Source organism: Drosophila ananassae, chromosome 3R (genome assembly GCF_017639315.1).
Source record: "Drosophila ananassae strain 14024-0371.13 chromosome 3R, ASM1763931v2, whole genome shotgun sequence".
NCBI classification, from domain to species: domain Eukaryota; kingdom Metazoa; phylum Arthropoda; class Insecta; order Diptera; family Drosophilidae; genus Drosophila; species Drosophila ananassae.
Window position 1 is genome coordinate 7,522,786 of NC_057930.1, and position 20,279 is coordinate 7,543,064.

General features: G+C 38.6%; 18 protein-coding genes and 1 pseudogene across 18 annotated transcripts; 7 read left to right on the forward strand and 12 right to left on the reverse strand.

Moving 5' to 3' along the window:
- Positions 1-53: 53 nt before the first annotated feature.
- On the reverse strand, positions 54-577 carry LOC26515026 (histone H3). Its single transcript, XM_014903511.3, has one exon. It carries the CDS (start codon positions 489-491, stop codon positions 81-83), a length of 411 nt encoding a protein of 136 aa, XP_014758997.2. The 5' UTR covers positions 492-577; the 3' UTR covers positions 54-80.
- Positions 578-706: 129 nt separating this feature from the next.
- LOC6502040 lies at positions 707-6,091 on the forward strand. The gene is made up of 3 exons (XM_044716194.1): positions 707-1,089; positions 2,257-2,563; positions 5,725-6,091. The coding sequence occupies exons 1-3, from the start codon at positions 779-781 to the stop codon at positions 6,037-6,039; spliced, it is 933 nt and encodes a 310-aa protein (XP_044572129.1). The 5' UTR covers positions 707-778; the 3' UTR covers positions 6,040-6,091.
- LOC6493885 (histone H2A) lies at positions 1,569-2,088 on the reverse strand. Its single transcript, XM_044716660.1, has one exon. The coding sequence runs from the start codon at positions 2,012-2,014 to the stop codon at positions 1,640-1,642; it is 375 nt and encodes a 124-aa protein (XP_044572595.1). The 5' UTR covers positions 2,015-2,088; the 3' UTR covers positions 1,569-1,639.
- LOC123257480 (histone H2B) lies at positions 2,169-2,657 on the forward strand. Its single transcript, XM_044716667.1, has one exon. It carries the CDS (start codon positions 2,240-2,242, stop codon positions 2,609-2,611), a length of 372 nt encoding a protein of 123 aa, XP_044572602.1. The 5' UTR covers positions 2,169-2,239; the 3' UTR covers positions 2,612-2,657.
- On the reverse strand, positions 3,062-3,900 carry LOC123257466 (histone H1-like). Its single transcript, XM_044716650.1, has one exon. It carries the CDS (start codon positions 3,898-3,900, stop codon positions 3,151-3,153), a length of 750 nt encoding a protein of 249 aa, XP_044572585.1. The 3' UTR covers positions 3,062-3,150.
- LOC123257471 (histone H3) lies at positions 3,385-5,729 on the reverse strand. The gene has a single exon (XM_044716655.1). The coding sequence runs from the start codon at positions 5,438-5,440 to the stop codon at positions 5,030-5,032; it is 411 nt and encodes a 136-aa protein (XP_044572590.1). The 5' UTR covers positions 5,441-5,729; the 3' UTR covers positions 3,385-5,029.
- A 489-nt stretch (positions 6,092-6,580) lies between the features above and the next one.
- On the reverse strand, positions 6,581-7,018 carry LOC123257377 (histone H2A-beta, sperm-like). Its single transcript, XM_044716195.1, has one exon. It carries the CDS (start codon positions 6,941-6,943, stop codon positions 6,581-6,583), a length of 363 nt encoding a protein of 120 aa, XP_044572130.1. The 5' UTR covers positions 6,944-7,018.
- Positions 7,019-7,096: 78 nt separating this feature from the next.
- Positions 7,097-7,583, forward strand: LOC123257482 (histone H2B-like). The gene has a single exon (XM_044716669.1). It carries the CDS (start codon positions 7,169-7,171, stop codon positions 7,535-7,537), a length of 369 nt encoding a protein of 122 aa, XP_044572604.1. The 5' UTR covers positions 7,097-7,168; the 3' UTR covers positions 7,538-7,583.
- A 404-nt stretch (positions 7,584-7,987) lies between these two features.
- On the reverse strand, positions 7,988-8,826 carry LOC123257465 (histone H1-like). Its single transcript, XM_044716649.1, has one exon. It carries the CDS (start codon positions 8,824-8,826, stop codon positions 8,077-8,079), a length of 750 nt encoding a protein of 249 aa, XP_044572584.1. The 3' UTR covers positions 7,988-8,076.
- Positions 8,311-15,367, reverse strand: LOC116655980. The gene is made up of 4 exons (XM_044716196.1): positions 14,894-15,367; positions 13,195-13,749; positions 11,551-11,780; positions 8,311-10,432 (listed from the first exon to the last, which is right to left on the reverse strand). The coding sequence occupies exons 1-4, from the start codon at positions 15,300-15,302 to the stop codon at positions 9,956-9,958; spliced, it is 1,671 nt and encodes a 556-aa protein (XP_044572131.1). The 5' UTR covers positions 15,303-15,367; the 3' UTR covers positions 8,311-9,955.
- On the forward strand, positions 10,583-11,017 carry LOC123257484 (histone H4). Its single transcript, XM_044716670.1, has one exon. It carries the CDS (start codon positions 10,654-10,656, stop codon positions 10,963-10,965), a length of 312 nt encoding a protein of 103 aa, XP_044572605.1. The 5' UTR covers positions 10,583-10,653; the 3' UTR covers positions 10,966-11,017.
- LOC123257476 (histone H2A) lies at positions 11,444-11,918 on the reverse strand. Its single transcript, XM_044716662.1, has one exon. The coding sequence runs from the start codon at positions 11,887-11,889 to the stop codon at positions 11,515-11,517; it is 375 nt and encodes a 124-aa protein (XP_044572597.1). The 5' UTR covers positions 11,890-11,918; the 3' UTR covers positions 11,444-11,514.
- Positions 12,047-12,519, forward strand: LOC123257483 (annotated as a pseudogene).
- LOC123257467 (histone H1-like) lies at positions 12,924-13,839 on the reverse strand. Its single transcript, XM_044716651.1, has one exon. It carries the CDS (start codon positions 13,760-13,762, stop codon positions 13,013-13,015), a length of 750 nt encoding a protein of 249 aa, XP_044572586.1. The 5' UTR covers positions 13,763-13,839; the 3' UTR covers positions 12,924-13,012.
- Positions 15,368-15,518: 151 nt separating the features above from the next.
- Positions 15,519-15,953, forward strand: LOC123257485 (histone H4). The gene has a single exon (XM_044716671.1). The coding sequence runs from the start codon at positions 15,590-15,592 to the stop codon at positions 15,899-15,901; it is 312 nt and encodes a 103-aa protein (XP_044572606.1). The 5' UTR covers positions 15,519-15,589; the 3' UTR covers positions 15,902-15,953.
- Positions 15,954-16,383: 430 nt separating this feature from the next.
- LOC123257477 (histone H2A) lies at positions 16,384-16,872 on the reverse strand. The gene has a single exon (XM_044716663.1). The coding sequence runs from the start codon at positions 16,827-16,829 to the stop codon at positions 16,455-16,457; it is 375 nt and encodes a 124-aa protein (XP_044572598.1). The 5' UTR covers positions 16,830-16,872; the 3' UTR covers positions 16,384-16,454.
- A 112-nt stretch (positions 16,873-16,984) lies between these two features.
- Positions 16,985-17,473, forward strand: LOC123257481 (histone H2B). The gene has a single exon (XM_044716668.1). The coding sequence runs from the start codon at positions 17,056-17,058 to the stop codon at positions 17,425-17,427; it is 372 nt and encodes a 123-aa protein (XP_044572603.1). The 5' UTR covers positions 16,985-17,055; the 3' UTR covers positions 17,428-17,473.
- A 404-nt stretch (positions 17,474-17,877) lies between these two features.
- On the reverse strand, positions 17,878-18,716 carry LOC6504908 (histone H1). Its single transcript, XM_001964779.4, has one exon. It carries the CDS (start codon positions 18,714-18,716, stop codon positions 17,967-17,969), a length of 750 nt encoding a protein of 249 aa, XP_001964815.2. The 3' UTR covers positions 17,878-17,966.
- On the reverse strand, positions 18,201-20,256 carry LOC123257470 (histone H3). The gene has a single exon (XM_044716654.1). The coding sequence runs from the start codon at positions 20,254-20,256 to the stop codon at positions 19,846-19,848; it is 411 nt and encodes a 136-aa protein (XP_044572589.1). The 3' UTR covers positions 18,201-19,845.
- Positions 20,257-20,279: the final 23 nt, after the last annotated feature.

Sequence of the window (20,279 nt, forward strand, 5' to 3'; positions counted from 1 at the left end):
TCATTGAAAATAACATTGTGGTCCTGAAAAGGACCGATTTTTTTTTAAATATATGGGCTTCCAATTGACAATTATTCAATTTAAGCGCGCTCTCCACGGATACGACGAGCCAGCTGGATGTCTTTGGGCATAATAGTAACGCGCTTGGCATGAATGGCGCACAAATTGGTATCTTCAAACAGACCAACCAGATAGGCTTCGCTAGCTTCCTGCAAAGCCATCACAGCCGAGCTCTGGAAGCGCAAATCTGTCTTGAAGTCCTGAGCTATTTCACGCACCAACCGCTGGAATGGCAGCTTGCGGATCAACAACTCGGTACTCTTCTGGTAGCGACGGATTTCACGGAGAGCCACAGTTCCGGGACGATAGCGATGGGGCTTCTTTACTCCTCCGGTGGCTGGAGCACTCTTCCGTGCGGCCTTTGTAGCCAGTTGTTTGCGTGGCGCCTTGCCACCAGTCGATTTACGAGCAGTCTGCTTTGTACGAGCCATTTTAATTTCCAAATTCACTGTTCTCTTCGCGCCTCTAAAAACACAATAAACGTGCTGCCCGTTGCGCTACCTCTTTATATACCAGAAACGCCGAGGGTTGAAAAGAGGGAGATAGAACAACATGCCATTTCGATCAATCGGGTTTCGGAAGAGCGAGAAAAATATATCGCTCGGAACTCTTCGTATTCTCATTGAATCGGTATAAAGAGCAGCGCACCGATCTGACAAAATTAGTTCTTCAGTGACTTTCGTGCAGTGTGTTAATATAAAAAGAAAAAGATTGAAAAATGACTGGTCGTGGTAAAGGTGGCAAGGGCTTGGGAAAAGGTGGCGCCAAGCGTCATCGCAAAGTCTTGCGTGATAACATCCAGGGTATTACAAAGCCAGCTATTCGCCGTTTGGCTCGTCGTGGCGGTGTGAAGCGCATCTCTGGTCTTATCTACGAGGAAACTCGTGGAGTCCTGAAAGTGTTCTTGGAGAACGTTATTCGTGACGCCGTCACCTACACCGAACACGCCAAAAGGAAGACAGTGACGGCCATGGATGTTGTTTATGCTCTGAAGAGACAGGGACGCACTCTATACGGCTTCGGCGGTTAAAATTATTTTTGTACAGCCTGTACTTCAACTATACAATCGGTCCTTTTCAGGACCACAATTTCTTGAACAAAAAAAGAGAATAAAATTTGAAATAGTACCGTAATGATCGATCGTAGCCTTAGAAACTAGATATAATTTATTATAATTCAGAAAGCAGAATTTTACTTAATTTAGAAACGAAATAAACGGTATACTACTAGAAACTACATTTTTGTTTTTACATATATGCACACACAATAATCACACTCTTCACACAAGCTCTATATGTATATTATTGAAAATTCTTGAATGATTTTAAGTGAAATTTACATTCAACGTGGTTTTCTTTCATTTTATTTCAATCATTCATAATAGCGACAAAAATGTTTTCGCTTTTATTCTTGTTAATATATTGTTTATACATTTTGTTATTGTAATGTAAACTAGTGCTAATCTTGTAGTTGAAAATTTATATTCTTTTGAAAAAGTGTGGTCGTCCTGAAAAGGACGTTTGGGTTTATAAATGTGTTTATGTACAAGTATTCTGTATTCAGGGCCGTAATTAAGCGTTTAGGCCTTCTTCTCGGTCTTCTTGGGCAAAAGCACAGCCTGGATGTTGGGCAACACGCCACCCTGAGCTATGGTGACACCAGAGAGCAGCTTGTTCAACTCCTCGTCATTGCGAATAGCCAACTGGAGATGACGGGGAATAATCCTAGTCTTCTTGTTATCACGGGCAGCATTGCCAGCTAACTCGAGAACTTCAGCTGCCAGGTATTCCATAACGGCAGCCAGGTAAACAGGAGCGCCGGCACCAACGCGTTCAGCATAGTTGCCTTTGCGGAGCAGACGGTGAATACGTCCGACGGGGAACTGAAGACCAGCACGATTCGATCGGGACTTTGCCTTTCCCTTCACTTTTCCACCCTTGCCACGACCAGACATTTTTTTTTACTTTACGATAATTCACTTCACACACGAATAATGGTGGCGAACTATGGACCACCAATTTATACTTATGCCTTTATCCCTGCTTTCAGTTGGGGGTAGGTCGTTTCTGATGAAATTTTTTAAAAGTAGACCTGAAAACCTTGCTCGAATAAAAGTACTAAGCCGAACGGCTGTTGGGCGCAAATATTATTGTGAAGTGAAGTGAATTTGAAAGTAACTATGCCGCCGAAAACCAGTGGAAAGGCAGCCAAGAAGGCTGGCAAAGCTCAGAAAAATATAACCAAGAATGATAAGAAGAAGAAGCGCAAGAGGAAGGAAAGCTATGCTATTTACATCTACAAGGTTCTGAAGCAGGTTCACCCTGACACTGGAATTTCGTCTAAAGCTATGAGTATAATGAACAGCTTCGTAAACGATATCTTTGAGCGTATTGCTGCTGAGGCTTCGCGTCTGGCTCATTACAACAAGCGCTCGACCATCACCAGTCGGGAAATCCAAACGGCTGTTCGTCTTCTCCTGCCTGGAGAGTTGGCCAAGCATGCCGTTAGTGAAGGAACCAAGGCTGTCACTAAGTATACAAGCTCCAAGTAGATTGCTCGCTTGCTGGGCAGAATGATCCAAAAAGGCCCTTTTCAGGGCCACAACATCATTTTATCAAAGAACACCAAATTTTTAATAGAAGACAATAAAATAATTTCTTATTAATTCTTAAAGAAACACCATTTTTTAAGAAACACATTAGTAAATAAATAAACATCTTAACCTTACCTTACCTACCATAGTAGACTTTTATTATTTTTATTATTATTAGTTATACCTTCATAAACAAACGAGTAGAATGATGCTGGGCGTCGTTTTTCTATATTACATTAAATAATTGATATTTTTTATGTACAGGCGTACATTGCATAGGCATGCAACCAAATTTTCAAATTTTCTATTGCAATTTCGAATCCAGTATTGTTTTTAAGATACTCTCCAAAAAAGTCAAGTTGAAAAAAATTGATAATTTCTTTCTCTTTAAAACATATCTTGTAGCCCTGAAAAGGGCTTGTTTAATTTAATTTTAGATTTCGAAATCTAAAATTTCGATTGCAAACATGTGCAATTTTAATGCACATTATTACAATTTATTTTTTTGCTGCCGTGGTCTTAGCTTTTGGCTTCTTTGCGGTAGCAGGAGCAGCGGCTTTCTTCACAGTCTTTTTGGGCTTAGCAGATGCAGCTGGTTTAGCCTTTGGGGCTTTAGCTGCCTTTGGTTTGGCTGATGATGGCTTCACCTTTGATGCTACTGCTTTTGCCTTAACGTTACCAGATTTCTTAGCGTCCTTTGCCTTGGCCTTCTCGGTCTTTTTCTTTTCAGCGGTCTTCTTAGTAGCCACGGCTTTTTTAGTTTTGGGCTTCTTGTCGGCAGCTCCGGCGGCCTTTTTAGTGGTGGCTCCGGTCTTCTTGGTGGATACCTTCTTGGTTTTAGTTTTTTTCTCAACAGAAGAAGGCTTTGGCTTGGGCTCCTTCTTGGCAGAAGCTGACAGTTTAAACGAACCAGAAGCACCCTTTCCCTTCGTCTGGATCAGCTTACCGTTGGCAACGGCAGACTTCAGGTACTTCTTGATGAAAGGAGCCAGCTTCTGAGCATCGCATTTGTACGTGGCAGTAATGTACTTCTTGATTGCTAGGAGGGACGAGCCCCCACGCTCCTTCAAATTCTTTATTGAAGCGTCTACCATTTGTTGAGTTGGCGGATGCGATGGTGGTGCAGTGGTCTTCTTCGCCTTTGTGGCAGCGGAGCCCGTTGCCTTTTTGGCTGTTACTTTCTTCTCAACCGGTGCAGGTGGAGCTGCCACAGGAGACGCGGATGTAGCTACTGCTGAATCGGACATTTTTAAATTTTTATTCACAGAAATAAACTTTTTTTTATGCAAAAAATAGCCCGCGACCCCACATCCAAAGTCCCTTGCTCGGATGAGAATCGAGGAGGAGAGCAGTTTGACTATGTATTTGGCACAGTTCATTTGTGTTACAAATGTTTTTTCGAAGGGTGTAATTATTTTTTACTATTTCATTCTTAAAATGATATAATGTTGATTTTTTTAAATTGCGTTTTATTCTTAAATATTCAAAATTTAATAAAAACTTTTTTCAATTGCCGTATATAGATCGGTTGCTTTTTATTGAGTACTCGAAAGTGCACGTTTACGTTAATATCTTAAATATTTTACATTAAAACATCGTTAAAAATATAAAATGATTGTATTATTGTTGATATACAAATGAATGTTATAAATTGAACTTTCAACTACCAGTTATGCAAATAATAATTATATTTTTATATAATACTCATACTTAAATATAGCTTTTAAAATGACCCTTTCCTGGATAAAATGTGCGCTTTCATTTGACATAAAGAAACTGTTTTGGTACTAAAAAATATAGTTTTTCTAAAAGAATATAATTTTAAATTGTTTTGTTTTTTCTAATAAATCTTCTCTATTTTACATTCTGGAAGTAATTCATATTTTTTATATTTGGCTATGTATACCAGTGAAAGTCTCACATTGAACTATAATTACCAGTTATAATAGCCTTCAAAAAATAACCTTTACTTTAGTTTTCACTTAATAAATAATAATCTTCTAATATAATACAAACTCTTAGTTAATTTTAAAATGCATAATAGAAATTTGTATATTAAATAATATCATTTCTTATAAAATTTTAATTTTTTTTGTTTGACATATTTTAAGTTTTTCTTTATATATTTACCAATTTATGACTTAAACAGCTAAATGCTAATATTAATATTCTGTAAAGAGTGCTCTAAATAAAAACATATATATATTTTGCTATACATTTATTAAATATATTTTTCTTTGCCTTCCAAATCTAAAAACTAATTCTTTTGGGTTATATATCAATAGGTACTCAAATCTCATTGAAAATAACATTGTGGTCCTGAAAAGGACCGATTTTTTTTTAAATATATGGGCTTCCAATTGACAATTATTCAATTTAAGCGCGCTCTCCACGGATACGACGAGCCAGCTGGATGTCTTTGGGCATAATAGTAACGCGCTTGGCATGAATGGCGCACAAATTGGTATCTTCAAACAGACCAACCAGATAGGCTTCGCTAGCTTCCTGCAAAGCCATCACAGCCGAGCTCTGGAAGCGCAAATCTGTCTTGAAGTCCTGAGCTATTTCACGCACCAACCGCTGGAATGGCAGCTTGCGGATCAACAACTCGGTACTCTTCTGGTAGCGACGGATTTCACGGAGAGCCACAGTTCCGGGACGATAGCGATGGGGCTTCTTTACTCCTCCGGTGGCTGGAGCACTCTTCCGTGCGGCCTTTGTAGCCAGTTGTTTGCGTGGCGCCTTGCCACCAGTCGATTTACGAGCAGTCTGCTTTGTACGAGCCATTTTAATTTCCAAATTCACTGTTCTCTTCGCGCCTCTAAAAACACAATAAACGTGCTGCCCGTTGCGCTACCTCTTTATATACCAGAAACGCCGAGGGTTGAAAAGAGGGAGATAGAACAACATGCCATTTCGATCAATCGGGTTTCGGAAGAGCGAGAAAAATATATCGCTCGGAACTCTTCGTATTCTCATTGAATCGGTATAAAGAGCAGCGCACCGATCTGACAAAATTAGTTCTTCAGTGACTTTCGTGCAGTGTGTTAATATAAAAAGAAAAAGATTGAAAAATGACTGGTCGTGGTAAAGGTGGCAAGGGCTTGGGAAAAGGTGGCGCCAAGCGTCATCGCAAAGTCTTGCGTGATAACATCCAGGGTATTACAAAGCCAGCTATTCGCCGTTTGGCTCGTCGTGGCGGTGTGAAGCGCATCTCTGGTCTTATCTACGAGGAAACTCGTGGAGTCCTGAAAGTGTTCTTGGAGAACGTTATTCGTGACGCCGTCACCTACACCGAACACGCCAAAAGGAAGACAGTGACGGCCATGGATGTTGTTTATGCTCTGAAGAGACAGGGACGCACTCTATACGGCTTCGGCGGTTAAAATTATTTTTGTACAGCCTGTACTTCAACTATACAATCGGTCCTTTTCAGGACCACAATTTCTTGAACAAAAAAAGAGAATAAAATTTGAAATAGTACCGTAATGATCGATCGTAGCCTTAGAAACTAGATATAATTTATTATAATTCAGAAAGCAGAATTTTACTTAATTTAGAAACGAAATAAACGGTATACTACTAGAAACTACATTTTTGTTTTTACATATATGCACACACAATAATCACACTCTTCACACAAGCTCTATATGTATATTATTGAAAATTCTTGAATGATTTTAAGTGAAATTTACATTCAACGTGGTTTTCTTTCATTTTATTTCAATCATTCATAATAGCGACAAAAATGTTTTCGCTTTTATTCTTGTTAATATATTGTTTATACATTTTGTTATTGTAATGTAAACTAGTGCTAATCTTGTAGTTGAAAATTTATATTCTTTTGAAAAAGTGTGGTCGTCCTGAAAAGGACGTTTGGGTTTATAAATGTGTTTATGTACAAGTATTCTGTATTCAGGGCCGTAATTAAGCGTTTAGGCCTTCTTCTCGGTCTTCTTGGGCAAAAGCACAGCCTGGATGTTGGGCAACACGCCACCCTGAGCTATGGTGACACCAGAGACCATTGCGAATAGCCAACTGGAGATGACGGGGAATAATCCTAGTCTTCTTGTTATCACGGGCAGCATTGCCAGCTAACTCGAGAACTTCAGCTGCCAGGTATTCCATAACGGCAGCCAGGTAAACAGGAGCGCCGGCACCAACGCGTTCAGCATAGTTGCCTTTGCGGAGCAGACGGTGAATACGTCCGACGGGGAACTGAAGACCAGCACGATTCGATCGGGACTTTGCCTTTCCCTTCACTTTTCCACCCTTGCCACGACCAGACATTTTTTTTTACTTTACGATAATTCACTTCACACACGAATAATGGTGGCGAACTATGGACCACCAATTTATACTTATGCCTTTATCCCTGCTTTCAGTTGGGGGTAGGTCGTTTCTGATGAAATTTTTTAAAAGTAGACCTGAAAACCTTGCTCGAATAAAAGTACTAAGCCGAACGGCTGTTGGGCGCAAATATTATTGTGAAGTGAAGTGAATTTGAAAGTAACTATGCCGCCGAAAACCAGTGGAAAGGCAGCCAAGAAGGCTGGCAAAGCTCAGAAAAATATAACCAAGAATGATAAGAAGAAGCGCAAGAGGAAGGAAAGCTATGCTATTTACATCTACAAGGTTCTGAAGCAGGTTCACCCTGACACTGGAATTTCGTCTAAAGCTATGAGTATAATGAACAGCTTCGTAAACGATATCTTTGAGCGTATTGCTGCTGAGGCTTCGCGTCTGGCTCATTACAACAAGCGCTCGACCATCACCAGTCGGGAAATCCAAACGGCTGTTCGTCTTCTCCTGCCTGGAGAGTTGGCCAAGCATGCCGTTAGTGAAGGAACCAAGGCTGTCACTAAGTATACAAGCTCCAAGTAGATTGCTCGCTTGCTGGGCAGAATGATCCAAAAAGGCCCTTTTCAGGGCCACAACATCATTTTATCAAAGAACACCAAATTTTTAATAGAAGACAATAAAATAATTTCTTATTAATTCTTAAAGAAACACCATTTTTTAAGAAACACATTAGTAAATAAATAAACATCTTAACCTTACCTTACCTACCATAGTAGACTTTTATTATTTTTATTATTATTAGTTATACCTTCATAAACAAACGAGTAGAATGATGCTGGGCGTCGTTTTTCTATATTACATTAAATAATTGATATTTTTTATGTACAGGCGTACATTGCATAGGCATGCAACCAAATTTTCAAATTTTCTATTGCAATTTCGAATCCAGTATTGTTTTTAAGATACTCTCCAAAAAAGTCAAGTTGAAAAAAATTGATAATTTCTTTCTCTTTAAAACATATCTTGTAGCCCTGAAAAGGGCTTGTTTAATTTAATTTTAGATTTCGAAATCTAAAATTTCGATTGCAAACATGTGCAATTTTAATGCACATTATTACAATTTATTTTTTTGCTGCCGTGGTCTTAGCTTTTGGCTTCTTTGCGGTAGCAGGAGCAGCGGCTTTCTTCACAGTCTTTTTGGGCTTAGCAGATGCAGCTGGTTTAGCCTTTGGGGCTTTAGCTGCCTTTGGTTTGGCTGATGATGGCTTCACCTTTGATGCTACTGCTTTTGCCTTAACGTTACCAGATTTCTTAGCGTCCTTTGCCTTGGCCTTCTCGGTCTTTTTCTTTTCAGCGGTCTTCTTAGTAGCCACGGCTTTTTTAGTTTTGGGCTTCTTGTCGGCAGCTCCGGCGGCCTTTTTAGTGGTGGCTCCGGTCTTCTTGGTGGATACCTTCTTGGTTTTAGTTTTTTTCTCAACAGAAGAAGGCTTTGGCTTGGGCTCCTTCTTGGCAGAAGCTGACAGTTTAAACGAACCAGAAGCACCCTTTCCCTTCGTCTGGATCAGCTTACCGTTGGCAACGGCAGACTTCAGGTACTTCTTGATGAAAGGAGCCAGCTTCTGAGCATCGCATTTGTACGTGGCAGTAATGTACTTCTTGATTGCTAGGAGGGACGAGCCCCCACGCTCCTTCAAATTCTTTATTGAAGCGTCTACCATTTGTTGAGTTGGCGGATGCGATGGTGGTGCAGTGGTCTTCTTCGCCTTTGTGGCAGCGGAGCCCGTTGCCTTTTTGGCTGTTACTTTCTTCTCAACCGGTGCAGGTGGAGCTGCCACAGGAGACGCGGATGTAGCTACTGCTGAATCGGACATTTTTAAATTTTTATTCACAGAAATAAACTTTTTTTTATGCAAAAAATAGCCCGCGACCCCACATCCAAAGTCCCTTGCTCGGATGAGAATCGAGGAGGAGAGCAGTTTGACTATGTATTTGGCACAGTTCATTTGTGTTACAAATGTTTTTTCGAAGGGTGTAATTATTTTTTACTATTTCATTCTTAAAATGATATAATGTTGATTTTTTTAAATTGCGTTTTATTCTTAAATATTCAAAATTTAATAAAAACTTTTTTCAATTGCCGTATATAGATCGGTTGCTTTTTATTGAGTACTCGAAAGTGCACGTTTACGTTAATATCTTAAATATTTTACATTAAAACATCGTTAAAAATATAAAATGATTGTATTATTGTTGATATACAAATGAATGTTATAAATTGAACTTTCAACTACCAGTTATGCAAATAATAATTATATTTTTATATAATACTCATACTTAAATATAGCTTTTAAAATGACCCTTTCCTGGATAAAATGTGCGCTTTCATTTGACATAAAGAAACTGTTTTGGTACTAAAAAATATAGTTTTTCTAAAAGAATATAATTTTAAATTGTTTTGTTTTTTCTAATAAATCTTCTCTATTTTACATTCTGGAAGTAATTCATATTTTTTATATTTGGCTATGTATACCAGTGAAAGTCTCACATTGAACTATAATTACCAGTTATAATAGCCTTCAAAAAATAACCTTTACTTTAGTTTTCACTTAATAAATAATAATCTTCTAATATAATACAAACTCTTAGTTAATTTTAAAATGCATAATAGAAATTTGTATATTAAATAATATCATTTCTTATAAAATTTTAATTTTTTTTGTTTGACATATTTTAAGTTTTTCTTTATATATTTACAAATTTATGACTTAAACAGCTAAATGCTAATATTAATATTCTGTAAAGAGTGCTCTAAATAAAAACATATATATATTTTGCTATACATTTATTAAATATATTTTTCTTTGCCTTCCAAATCTAAAAACTAATTCTTTTGGGTTATATATCAATAGGTACTCAAATCTCATTGAAAATAACATTGTGGTCCTGAAAAGGACCGATTTTTTTTTAAATATATGGGCTTCCAATTGACAATTATTCAATTTAAGCGCGCTCTCCACGGATACGACGAGCCAGCTGGATGTCTTTGGGCATAATAGTAACGCGCTTGGCATGAATGGCGCACAAATTGGTATCTTCAAACAGACCAACCAGATAGGCTTCGCTAGCTTCCTGCAAAGCCATCACAGCCGAGCTCTGGAAGCGCAAATCTGTCTTGAAGTCCTGAGCTATTTCACGCACCAACCGCTGGAATGGCAGCTTGCGGATCAACAACTCGGTACTCTTCTGGTAGCGACGGATTTCACGGAGAGCCACAGTTCCGGGACGATAGCGATGGGGCTTCTTTACTCCTCCGGTGGCTGGAGCACTCTTCCGTGCGGCCTTTGTAGCCAGTTGTTTGCGTGGCGCCTTGCCACCAGTCGATTTACGAGCAGTCTGCTTTGTACGAGCCATTTTAATTTCCAAATTCACTGTTCTCTTCGCGCCTCTAAAAACACAATAAACGTGCTGCCCGTTGCGCTACCTCTTTATATACCAGAAACGCCGAGGGTTGAAAAGAGGGAGATAGAACAACATGCCATTTCGATCAATCGGGTTTCGGAAGAGCGAGAAAAATATATCGCTCGGAACTCTTCGTATTCTCATTGAATCGGTATAAAGAGCAGCGCACCGATCTGACAAAATTAGTTCTTCAGTGACTTTCGTGCAGTGTGTTAATATAAAAAGAAAAAGATTGAAAAATGACTGGTCGTGGTAAAGGTGGCAAGGGCTTGGGAAAAGGTGGCGCCAAGCGTCATCGCAAAGTCTTGCGTGATAACATCCAGGGTATTACAAAGCCAGCTATTCGCCGTTTGGCTCGTCGTGGCGGTGTGAAGCGCATCTCTGGTCTTATCTACGAGGAAACTCGTGGAGTCCTGAAAGTGTTCTTGGAGAACGTTATTCGTGACGCCGTCACCTACACCGAACACGCCAAAAGGAAGACAGTGACGGCCATGGATGTTGTTTATGCTCTGAAGAGACAGGGACGCACTCTATACGGCTTCGGCGGTTAAAATTATTTTTGTACAGCCTGTACTTCAACTATACAATCGGTCCTTTTCAGGACCACAATTTCTTGAACAAAAAAAGAGAATAAAATTTGAAATAGTACCGTAATGATCGATCGTAGCCTTAGAAACTAGATATAATTTATTATAATTCAGAAAGCAGAATTTTACTTAATTTAGAAACGAAATAAACGGTATACTACTAGAAACTACATTTTTGTTTTTACATATATGCACACACAATAATCACACTCTTCACACAAGCTCTATATGTATATTATTGAAAATTCTTGAATGATTTTAAGTGAAATTTACATTCAACGTGGTTTTCTTTCATTTTATTTCAATCATTCATAATAGCGACAAAAATGTTTTCGCTTTTATTCTTGTTAATATATTGTTTATACATTTTGTTATTGTAATGTAAACTAGTGCTAATCTTGTAGTTGAAAATTTATATTCTTTTGAAAAAGTGTGGTCGTCCTGAAAAGGACGTTTGGGTTTATAAATGTGTTTATGTACAAGTATTCTGTATTCAGGGCCGTAATTAAGCGTTTAGGCCTTCTTCTCGGTCTTCTTGGGCAAAAGCACAGCCTGGATGTTGGGCAACACGCCACCCTGAGCTATGGTGACACCAGAGAGCAGCTTGTTCAACTCCTCGTCATTGCGAATAGCCAACTGGAGATGACGGGGAATAATCCTAGTCTTCTTGTTATCACGGGCAGCATTGCCAGCTAACTCGAGAACTTCAGCTGCCAGGTATTCCATAACGGCAGCCAGGTAAACAGGAGCGCCGGCACCAACGCGTTCAGCATAGTTGCCTTTGCGGAGCAGACGGTGAATACGTCCGACGGGGAACTGAAGACCAGCACGATTCGATCGGGACTTTGCCTTTCCCTTCACTTTTCCACCCTTGCCACGACCAGACATTTTTTTTTAATTAACGATAATTCACTTCACACACGAATAATGGTGGCGAACTATGGACCACCAATTTATACTTATGCCTTTATCCCTGCTTTCAGTTGGGGGTAGGTCGTTTCTGATGAAATTTTTTAAAAGTAGACCTGAAAACCTTGCTCGAATAAAAGTACTAAGCCGAACGGCTGTTGGGCGCAAATATTATTGTGAAGTGAAGTGAATTTGAAAGTAACTATGCCGCCGAAAACCAGTGGAAAGGCAGCCAAGAAGGCTGGCAAAGCTCAGAAAAATATAACCAAGAATGATAAGAAGAAGAAGCGCAAGAGGAAGAGGAAGAGGACAAGGTTCTGAAGCAGGTTCACCCTGACACTGGAATTTCGTCTAAAGCTATGAGTATAATGAACAGCTTCGTAAACGATATCTTTGAGCGTATTGCTGCTGAGGCTTCGCGTCTGGCTCATTACAACAAGCGCTCGACCATCACCAGTCGGGAAATCCAAACGGCTGTTCGTCTTCTCCTGCCTGGAGAGTTGGCCAAGCATGCCGTTAGTGAAGGAACCAAGGCTGTCACTAAGTATACAAGCTCCAAGTAGATTGCTCGCTTGCTGGGCAGAATGATCCAAAAAGGCCCTTTTCAGGGCCACAACATCATTTTATCAAAGAACACCAAATTTTTAATAGAAGACAATAAAATAATTTCTTATTAATTCTTAAAGAAACACCATTTTTTAAGAAACACATTAGTAAATAAATAAACATCTTAACCTTACCTTACCTACCATAGTAGACTTTTATTATTTTTATTATTATTAGTTATACCTTCATAAACAAACGAGTAGAATGATGCTGGGCGTCGTTTTTCTATATTACATTAAATAATTGATATTTTTTATGTACAGGCGTACATTGCATAGGCATGCAACCAAATTTTCAAATTTTCTATTGCAATTTCGAATCCAGTATTGTTTTTAAGATACTCTCCAAAAAAGTCAAGTTGAAAAAAATTGATAATTTCTTTCTCTTTAAAACATATCTTGTAGCCCTGAAAAGGGCTTGTTTAATTTAATTTTAGATTTCGAAATCTAAAATTTCGATTGCAAACATGTGCAATTTTAATGCACATTATTACAATTTATTTTTTTGCTGCCGTGGTCTTAGCTTTTGGCTTCTTTGCGGTAGCAGGAGCAGCGGCTTTCTTCACAGTCTTTTTGGGCTTAGCAGATGCAGCTGGTTTAGCCTTTGGGGCTTTAGCTGCCTTTGGTTTGGCTGATGATGGCTTCACCTTTGATGCTACTGCTTTTGCCTTAACGTTACCAGATTTCTTAGCGTCCTTTGCCTTGGCCTTCTCGGTCTTTTTCTTTTCAGCGGTCTTCTTAGTAGCCACGGCTTTTTTAGTTTTGGGCTTCTTGTCGGCAGCTCCGGCGGCCTTTTTAGTGGTGGCTCCGGTCTTCTTGGTGGATACCTTCTTGGTTTTAGTTTTTTTCTCAACAGAAGAAGGCTTTGGCTTGGGCTCCTTCTTGGCAGAAGCTGACAGTTTAAACGAACCAGAAGCACCCTTTCCCTTCGTCTGGATCAGCTTACCGTTGGCAACGGCAGACTTCAGGTACTTCTTGATGAAAGGAGCCAGCTTCTGAGCATCGCATTTGTACGTGGCAGTAATGTACTTCTTGATTGCTAGGAGGGACGAGCCCCCACGCTCCTTCAAATTCTTTATTGAAGCGTCTACCATTTGTTGAGTTGGCGGATGCGATGGTGGTGCAGTGGTCTTCTTCGCCTTTGTGGCAGCGGAGCCCGTTGCCTTTTTGGCTGTTACTTTCTTCTCAACCGGTGCAGGTGGAGCTGCCACAGGAGACGCGGATGTAGCTACTGCTGAATCGGACATTTTTAAATTTTTATTCACAGAAATAAACTTTTTTTTATGCAAAAAATAGCCCGCGACCCCACATCCAAAGTCCCTTGCTCGGATGAGAATCGAGGAGGAGAGCAGTTTGACTATGTATTTGGCACAGTTCATTTGTGTTACAAATGTTTTTTCGAAGGGTGTAATTATTTTTTACTATTTCATTCTTAAAATGATATAATGTTGATTTTTTTAAATTGCGTTTTATTCTTAAATATTCAAAATTTAATAAAAACTTTTTTCAATTGCCGTATATAGATCGGTTGCTTTTTATTGAGTACTCGAAAGTGCACGTTTACGTTAATATCTTAAATATTTTACATTAAAACATCGTTAAAAATATAAAATGATTGTATTATTGTTGATATACAAATGAATGTTATAAATTGAACTTTCAACTACCAGTTATGCAAATAATAATTATATTTTTATATAATACTCATACTTAAATATAGCTTTTAAAATGACCCTTTCCTGGATAAAATGTGCGCTTTCATTTGACATAAAGAAACTGTTTTGGTACTAAAAAATATAGTTTTTCTAAAAGAATATAATTTTAAATTGTTTTGTTTTTTCTAATAAATCTTCTCTATTTTACATTCTGGAAGTAATTCATATTTTTTATATTTGGCTATGTATACCAGTGAAAGTCTCACATTGAACTATAATTACCAGTTATAATAGCCTTCAAAAAATAACCTTTACTTTAGTTTTCACTTAATAAATAATAATCTTCTAATATAATACAAACTCTTAGTTAATTTTAAAATGCATAATAGAAATTTGTATATTAAATAATATCATTTCTTATAAAATTTTAATTTTTTTTGTTTGACATATTTTAAGTTTTTCTTTATATATTTACCAATTTATGACTTAAACAGCTAAATGCTAATATTAATATTCTGTAAAGAGTGCTCTAAATAAAAACATATATATATTTTGCTATACATTTATTAAATATATTTTTCTTTGCCTTCCAAATCTAAAAACTAATTCTTTTGGGTTATATATCAATAGGTACTCAAATCTCATTGAAAATAACATTGTGGTCCTGAAAAGGACCGATTTTTTTTTAAATATATGGGCTTCCAATTGACAATTATTCAATTTAAGCGCGCTCTCCACGGATACGACGAGCCAGCTGGATGTCTTTGGGCATAATAGTAACGCGCTTGGCATGAATGGCGCACAAATTGGTATCTTCAAACAGACCAACCAGATAGGCTTCGCTAGCTTCCTGCAAAGCCATCACAGCCGAGCTCTGGAAGCGCAAATCTGTCTTGAAGTCCTGAGCTATTTCACGCACCAACCGCTGGAATGGCAGCTTGCGGATCAACAACTCGGTACTCTTCTGGTAGCGACGGATTTCACGGAGAGCCACAGTTCCGGGACGATAGCGATGGGGCTTCTTTACTCCTCCGGTGGCTGGAGCACTCTTCCGTGCGGCCTTTGTAGCCAGTTGTTTGCGTGGCGCCTTGCCACCAGTCGATTTACGAGCAGTCTGCTTTGTACGAGCCATTTTAATTTCCAAATTCACTGTTCTCTTCGCGCCTCTAAAAACACAATAAACGTGCTGCCCGTTGCGCTACCTCTTTATATACCAGAAACGCCGAGGGTTGAAAAGAGGGAGATAGAACAACATGCCATTTCGATCAATCGGGTTTCGGAAGAGCGAGAAAAATATATCGCTCGGAACTCTTCGTATTCTCATTGAATCGGTATAAAGAGCAGCGCACCGATCTGACAAAATTAGTTCTTCAGTGACTTTCGTGCAGTGTGTTAATATAAAAAGAAAAAGATTGAAAAATGACTGGTCGTGGTAAAGGTGGCAAGGGCTTGGGAAAAGGTGGCGCCAAGCGTCATCGCAAAGTCTTGCGTGATAACATCCAGGGTATTACAAAGCCAGCTATTCGCCGTTTGGCTCGTCGTGGCGGTGTGAAGCGCATCTCTGGTCTTATCTACGAGGAAACTCGTGGAGTCCTGAAAGTGTTCTTGGAGAACGTTATTCGTGACGCCGTCACCTACACCGAACACGCCAAAAGGAAGACAGTGACGGCCATGGATGTTGTTTATGCTCTGAAGAGACAGGGACGCACTCTATACGGCTTCGGCGGTTAAAATTATTTTTGTACAGCCTGTACTTCAACTATACAATCGGTCCTTTTCAGGACCACAATTTCTTGAACAAAAAAAGAGAATAAAATTTGAAATAGTACCGTAATGATCGATCGTAGCCTTAGAAACTAGATATAATTTATTATAATTCAGAAAGCAGAATTTTACTTAATTTAGAAACGAAATAAACGGTATACTACTAGAAACTACATTTTTGTTTTTACATACATATATGCACACACAATAATCACACTCTTCACACAAGCTCTATATGTATATTATTGAAAATTCTTGAATGATTTTAAGTGAAATTTACATTCAACGTGGTTTTCTTTCATTTTATTTCAATCATTCATAATAGCGACAAAAATGTTTTCGCTTTTATTCTTGTTAATATATTGTTTATACATTTTGTTATTGTAATGTAAACTAGTGCTAATCTTGTAGTTGAAAATTTATATTCTTTTGAAAAAGTGTGGTCGTCCTGAAAAGGACGTTTGGGTTTATAAATGTGTTTATGTACAAGTATTCTGTATTCAGGGCCGTAATTAAGCGTTTAGGCCTTCTTCTCGGTCTTCTTGGGCAAAAGCACAGCCTGGATGTTGGGCAACACGCCACCCTGAGCTATGGTGACACCAGAGAGCAGCTTGTTCAACTCCTCGTCATTGCGAATAGCCAACTGGAGATGACGGGGAATAATCCTAGTCTTCTTGTTATCACGGGCAGCATTGCCAGCTAACTCGAGAACTTCAGCTGCCAGGTATTCCATAACGGCAGCCAGGTAAACAGGAGCGCCGGCACCAACGCGTTCAGCATAGTTGCCTTTGCGGAGCAGACGGTGAATACGTCCGACGGGGAACTGAAGACCAGCACGATTCGATCGGGACTTTGCCTTTCCCTTCACTTTTCCACCCTTGCCACGACCAGACATTTTTTTTTTACTTTACGATAATTCACTTCACACACGAATAATGGTGGCGAACTATGGACCACCAATTTATACTTATGCCTTTATCCCTGCTTTCAGTTGGGGGTAGGTCGTTTCTGATGAAATTTTTTAAAAGTAGACCTGAAAACCTTGCTCGAATAAAAGTACTAAGCCGAACGGCTGTTGGGCGCAAATATTATTGTGAAGTGAAGTGAATTTGAAAGTAACTATGCCGCCGAAAACCAGTGGAAAGGCAGCCAAGAAGGCTGGCAAAGCTCAGAAAAATATAACCAAGAATGATAAGAAGAAGAAGCGCAAGAGGAAGGAAAGCTATGCTATTTACATCTACAAGGTTCTGAAGCAGGTTCACCCTGACACTGGAATTTCGTCTAAAGCTATGAGTATAATGAACAGCTTCGTAAACGATATCTTTGAGCGTATTGCTGCTGAGGCTTCGCGTCTGGCTCATTACAACAAGCGCTCGACCATCACCAGTCGGGAAATCCAAACGGCTGTTCGTCTTCTCCTGCCTGGAGAGTTGGCCAAGCATGCCGTTAGTGAAGGAACCAAGGCTGTCACTAAGTATACAAGCTCCAAGTAGATTGCTCGCTTGCTGGGCAGAATGATCCAAAAAGGCCCTTTTCAGGGCCACAACATCATTTTATCAAAGAACACCAAATTTTTAATAGAAGACAATAAAATAATTTCTTATTAATTCTTAAAGAAACACCATTTTTTAAGAAACACATTAGTAAATAAATAAACATCTTAACCTTACCTTACCTACCATAGTAGACTTTTATTATTTTTATTATTATTAGTTATACCTTCATAAACAAACGAGTAGAATGATGCTGGGCGTCGTTTTTCTATATTACATTAAATAATTGATATTTTTTATGTACAGGCGTACATTGCATAGGCATGCAACCAAATTTTCAAATTTTCTATTGCAATTTCGAATCCAGTATTGTTTTTAAGATACTCTCCAAAAAAGTCAAGTTGAAAAAAATTGATAATTTCTTTCTCTTTAAAACATATCTTGTAGCCCTGAAAAGGGCTTGTTTAATTTAATTTTAGATTTCGAAATCTAAAATTTCGATTGCAAACATGTGCAATTTTAATGCACATTATTACAATTTATTTTTTTGCTGCCGTGGTCTTAGCTTTTGGCTTCTTTGCGGTAGCAGGAGCAGCGGCTTTCTTCACAGTCTTTTTGGGCTTAGCAGATGCAGCTGGTTTAGCCTTTGGGGCTTTAGCTGCCTTTGGTTTGGCTGATGATGGCTTCACCTTTGATGCTACTGCTTTTGCCTTAACGTTACCAGATTTCTTAGCGTCCTTTGCCTTGGCCTTCTCGGTCTTTTTCTTTTCAGCGGTCTTCTTAGTAGCCACGGCTTTTTTAGTTTTGGGCTTCTTGTCGGCAGCTCCGGCGGCCTTTTTAGTGGTGGCTCCGGTCTTCTTGGTGGATACCTTCTTGGTTTTAGTTTTTTTCTCAACAGAAGAAGGCTTTGGCTTGGGCTCCTTCTTGGCAGAAGCTGACAGTTTAAACGAACCAGAAGCACCCTTTCCCTTCGTCTGGATCAGCTTACCGTTGGCAACGGCAGACTTCAGGTACTTCTTGATGAAAGGAGCCAGCTTCTGAGCATCGCATTTGTACGTGGCAGTAATGTACTTCTTGATTGCTAGGAGGGACGAGCCCCCACGCTCCTTCAAATTCTTTATTGAAGCGTCTACCATTTGTTGAGTTGGCGGATGCGATGGTGGTGCAGTGGTCTTCTTCGCCTTTGTGGCAGCGGAGCCCGTTGCCTTTTTGGCTGTTACTTTCTTCTCAACCGGTGCAGGTGGAGCTGCCACAGGAGACGCGGATGTAGCTACTGCTGAATCGGACATTTTTAAATTTTTATTCACAGAAATAAACTTTTTTTTATGCAAAAAATAGCCCGCGACCCCACATCCAAAGTCCCTTGCTCGGATGAGAATCGAGGAGGAGAGCAGTTTGACTATGTGTTTGGCACAGTTCATTTGTGTTACAAATGTTTTTTCGAAGGGTGTAATTATTTTTTACTATTTCATTCTTAAAATGATATAATGTTGATTTTTTTAAATTGCGTTTTATTCTTAAATATTCAAAATTTAATAAAAACTTTTTTCAATTGCCGTATATAGATCGGTTGCTTTTTATTGAGTACTCGAAAGTGCACGTTTACGTTAATATCTTAAATATTTTACATTAAAACATCGTTAAAAATATAAAATGATTGTATTATTGTTGATATACAAATGAATGTTATAAATTGAACTTTCAACTACCAGTTATGCAAATAATAATTATATTTTTATATAATACTCATACTTAAATATAGCTTTTAAAATGACCCTTTCCTGGATAAAATGTGCGCTTTCATTTGACATAAAGAAACTGTTTTGGTACTAAAAAATATAGTTTTTCTAAAAGAATATAATTTTAAATTGTTTTGTTTTTTCTAATAAATCTTCTCTATTTTACATTCTGGAAGTAATTCATATTTTTTATATTTGGCTATGTATACCAGTGAAAGTCTCACATTGAACTATAATTACCAGTTATAATAGCCTTCAAAAAATAACCTTTACTTTAGTTTTCACTTAATAAATAATAATCTTCTAATATAATACAAACTCTTAGTTAATTTTAAAATGCATAATAGAAATTTGTATATTAAATAATATCATTTCTTATAAAATTTTAATTTTTTTTGTTTGACATATTTTAAGTTTTTCTTTATATATTTACCAATTTATGACTTAAACAGCTAAATGCTAATATTAATATTCTGTAAAGAGTGCTCTAAATAAAAACATATATATATTTTGCTATACATTTATTAAATATATTTTTCTTTGCCTTCCAAATCTAAAAACTAATTCTTTTGGGTTATATATCAATAGGTACTCAAATCTCATTGAAAATAACATTGTGGTCCTGAAAAGGACCGATTTTTTTTTAAATATATGGGCTTCCAATTGACAATTATTCAATTTAAGCGCGCTCTCCACGGATACGACGAGCCAGCTGGATGTCTTTGGGCATAATAGTAACGCGCTTGGCATGAATGGCGCACAAATTGGTATCTTCAAACAGACCAACCAGATAGGCTTCGCTAGCTTCCTGCAAAGCCATCACAGCCGAGCTCTGGAAGCGCAAATCTGTCTTGAAGTCCTGAGCTATTTCACGCACCAACCGCTGGAATGGCAGCTTGCGGATCAACAACTCGGTACTCTTCTGGTAGCGACGGATTTCACGGAGAGCCACAGTTCCGGGACGATAGCGATGGGGCTTCTTTACTCCTCCGGTGGCTGGAGCACTCTTCCGTGCGGCCTTTGTAGCCAGTTGTTTGCGTGGCGCCTTGCCACCAGTCGATTTACGAGCAGTCTGCTTTGTACGAGCCATTTTAATTTCCAAATTCACTGTTC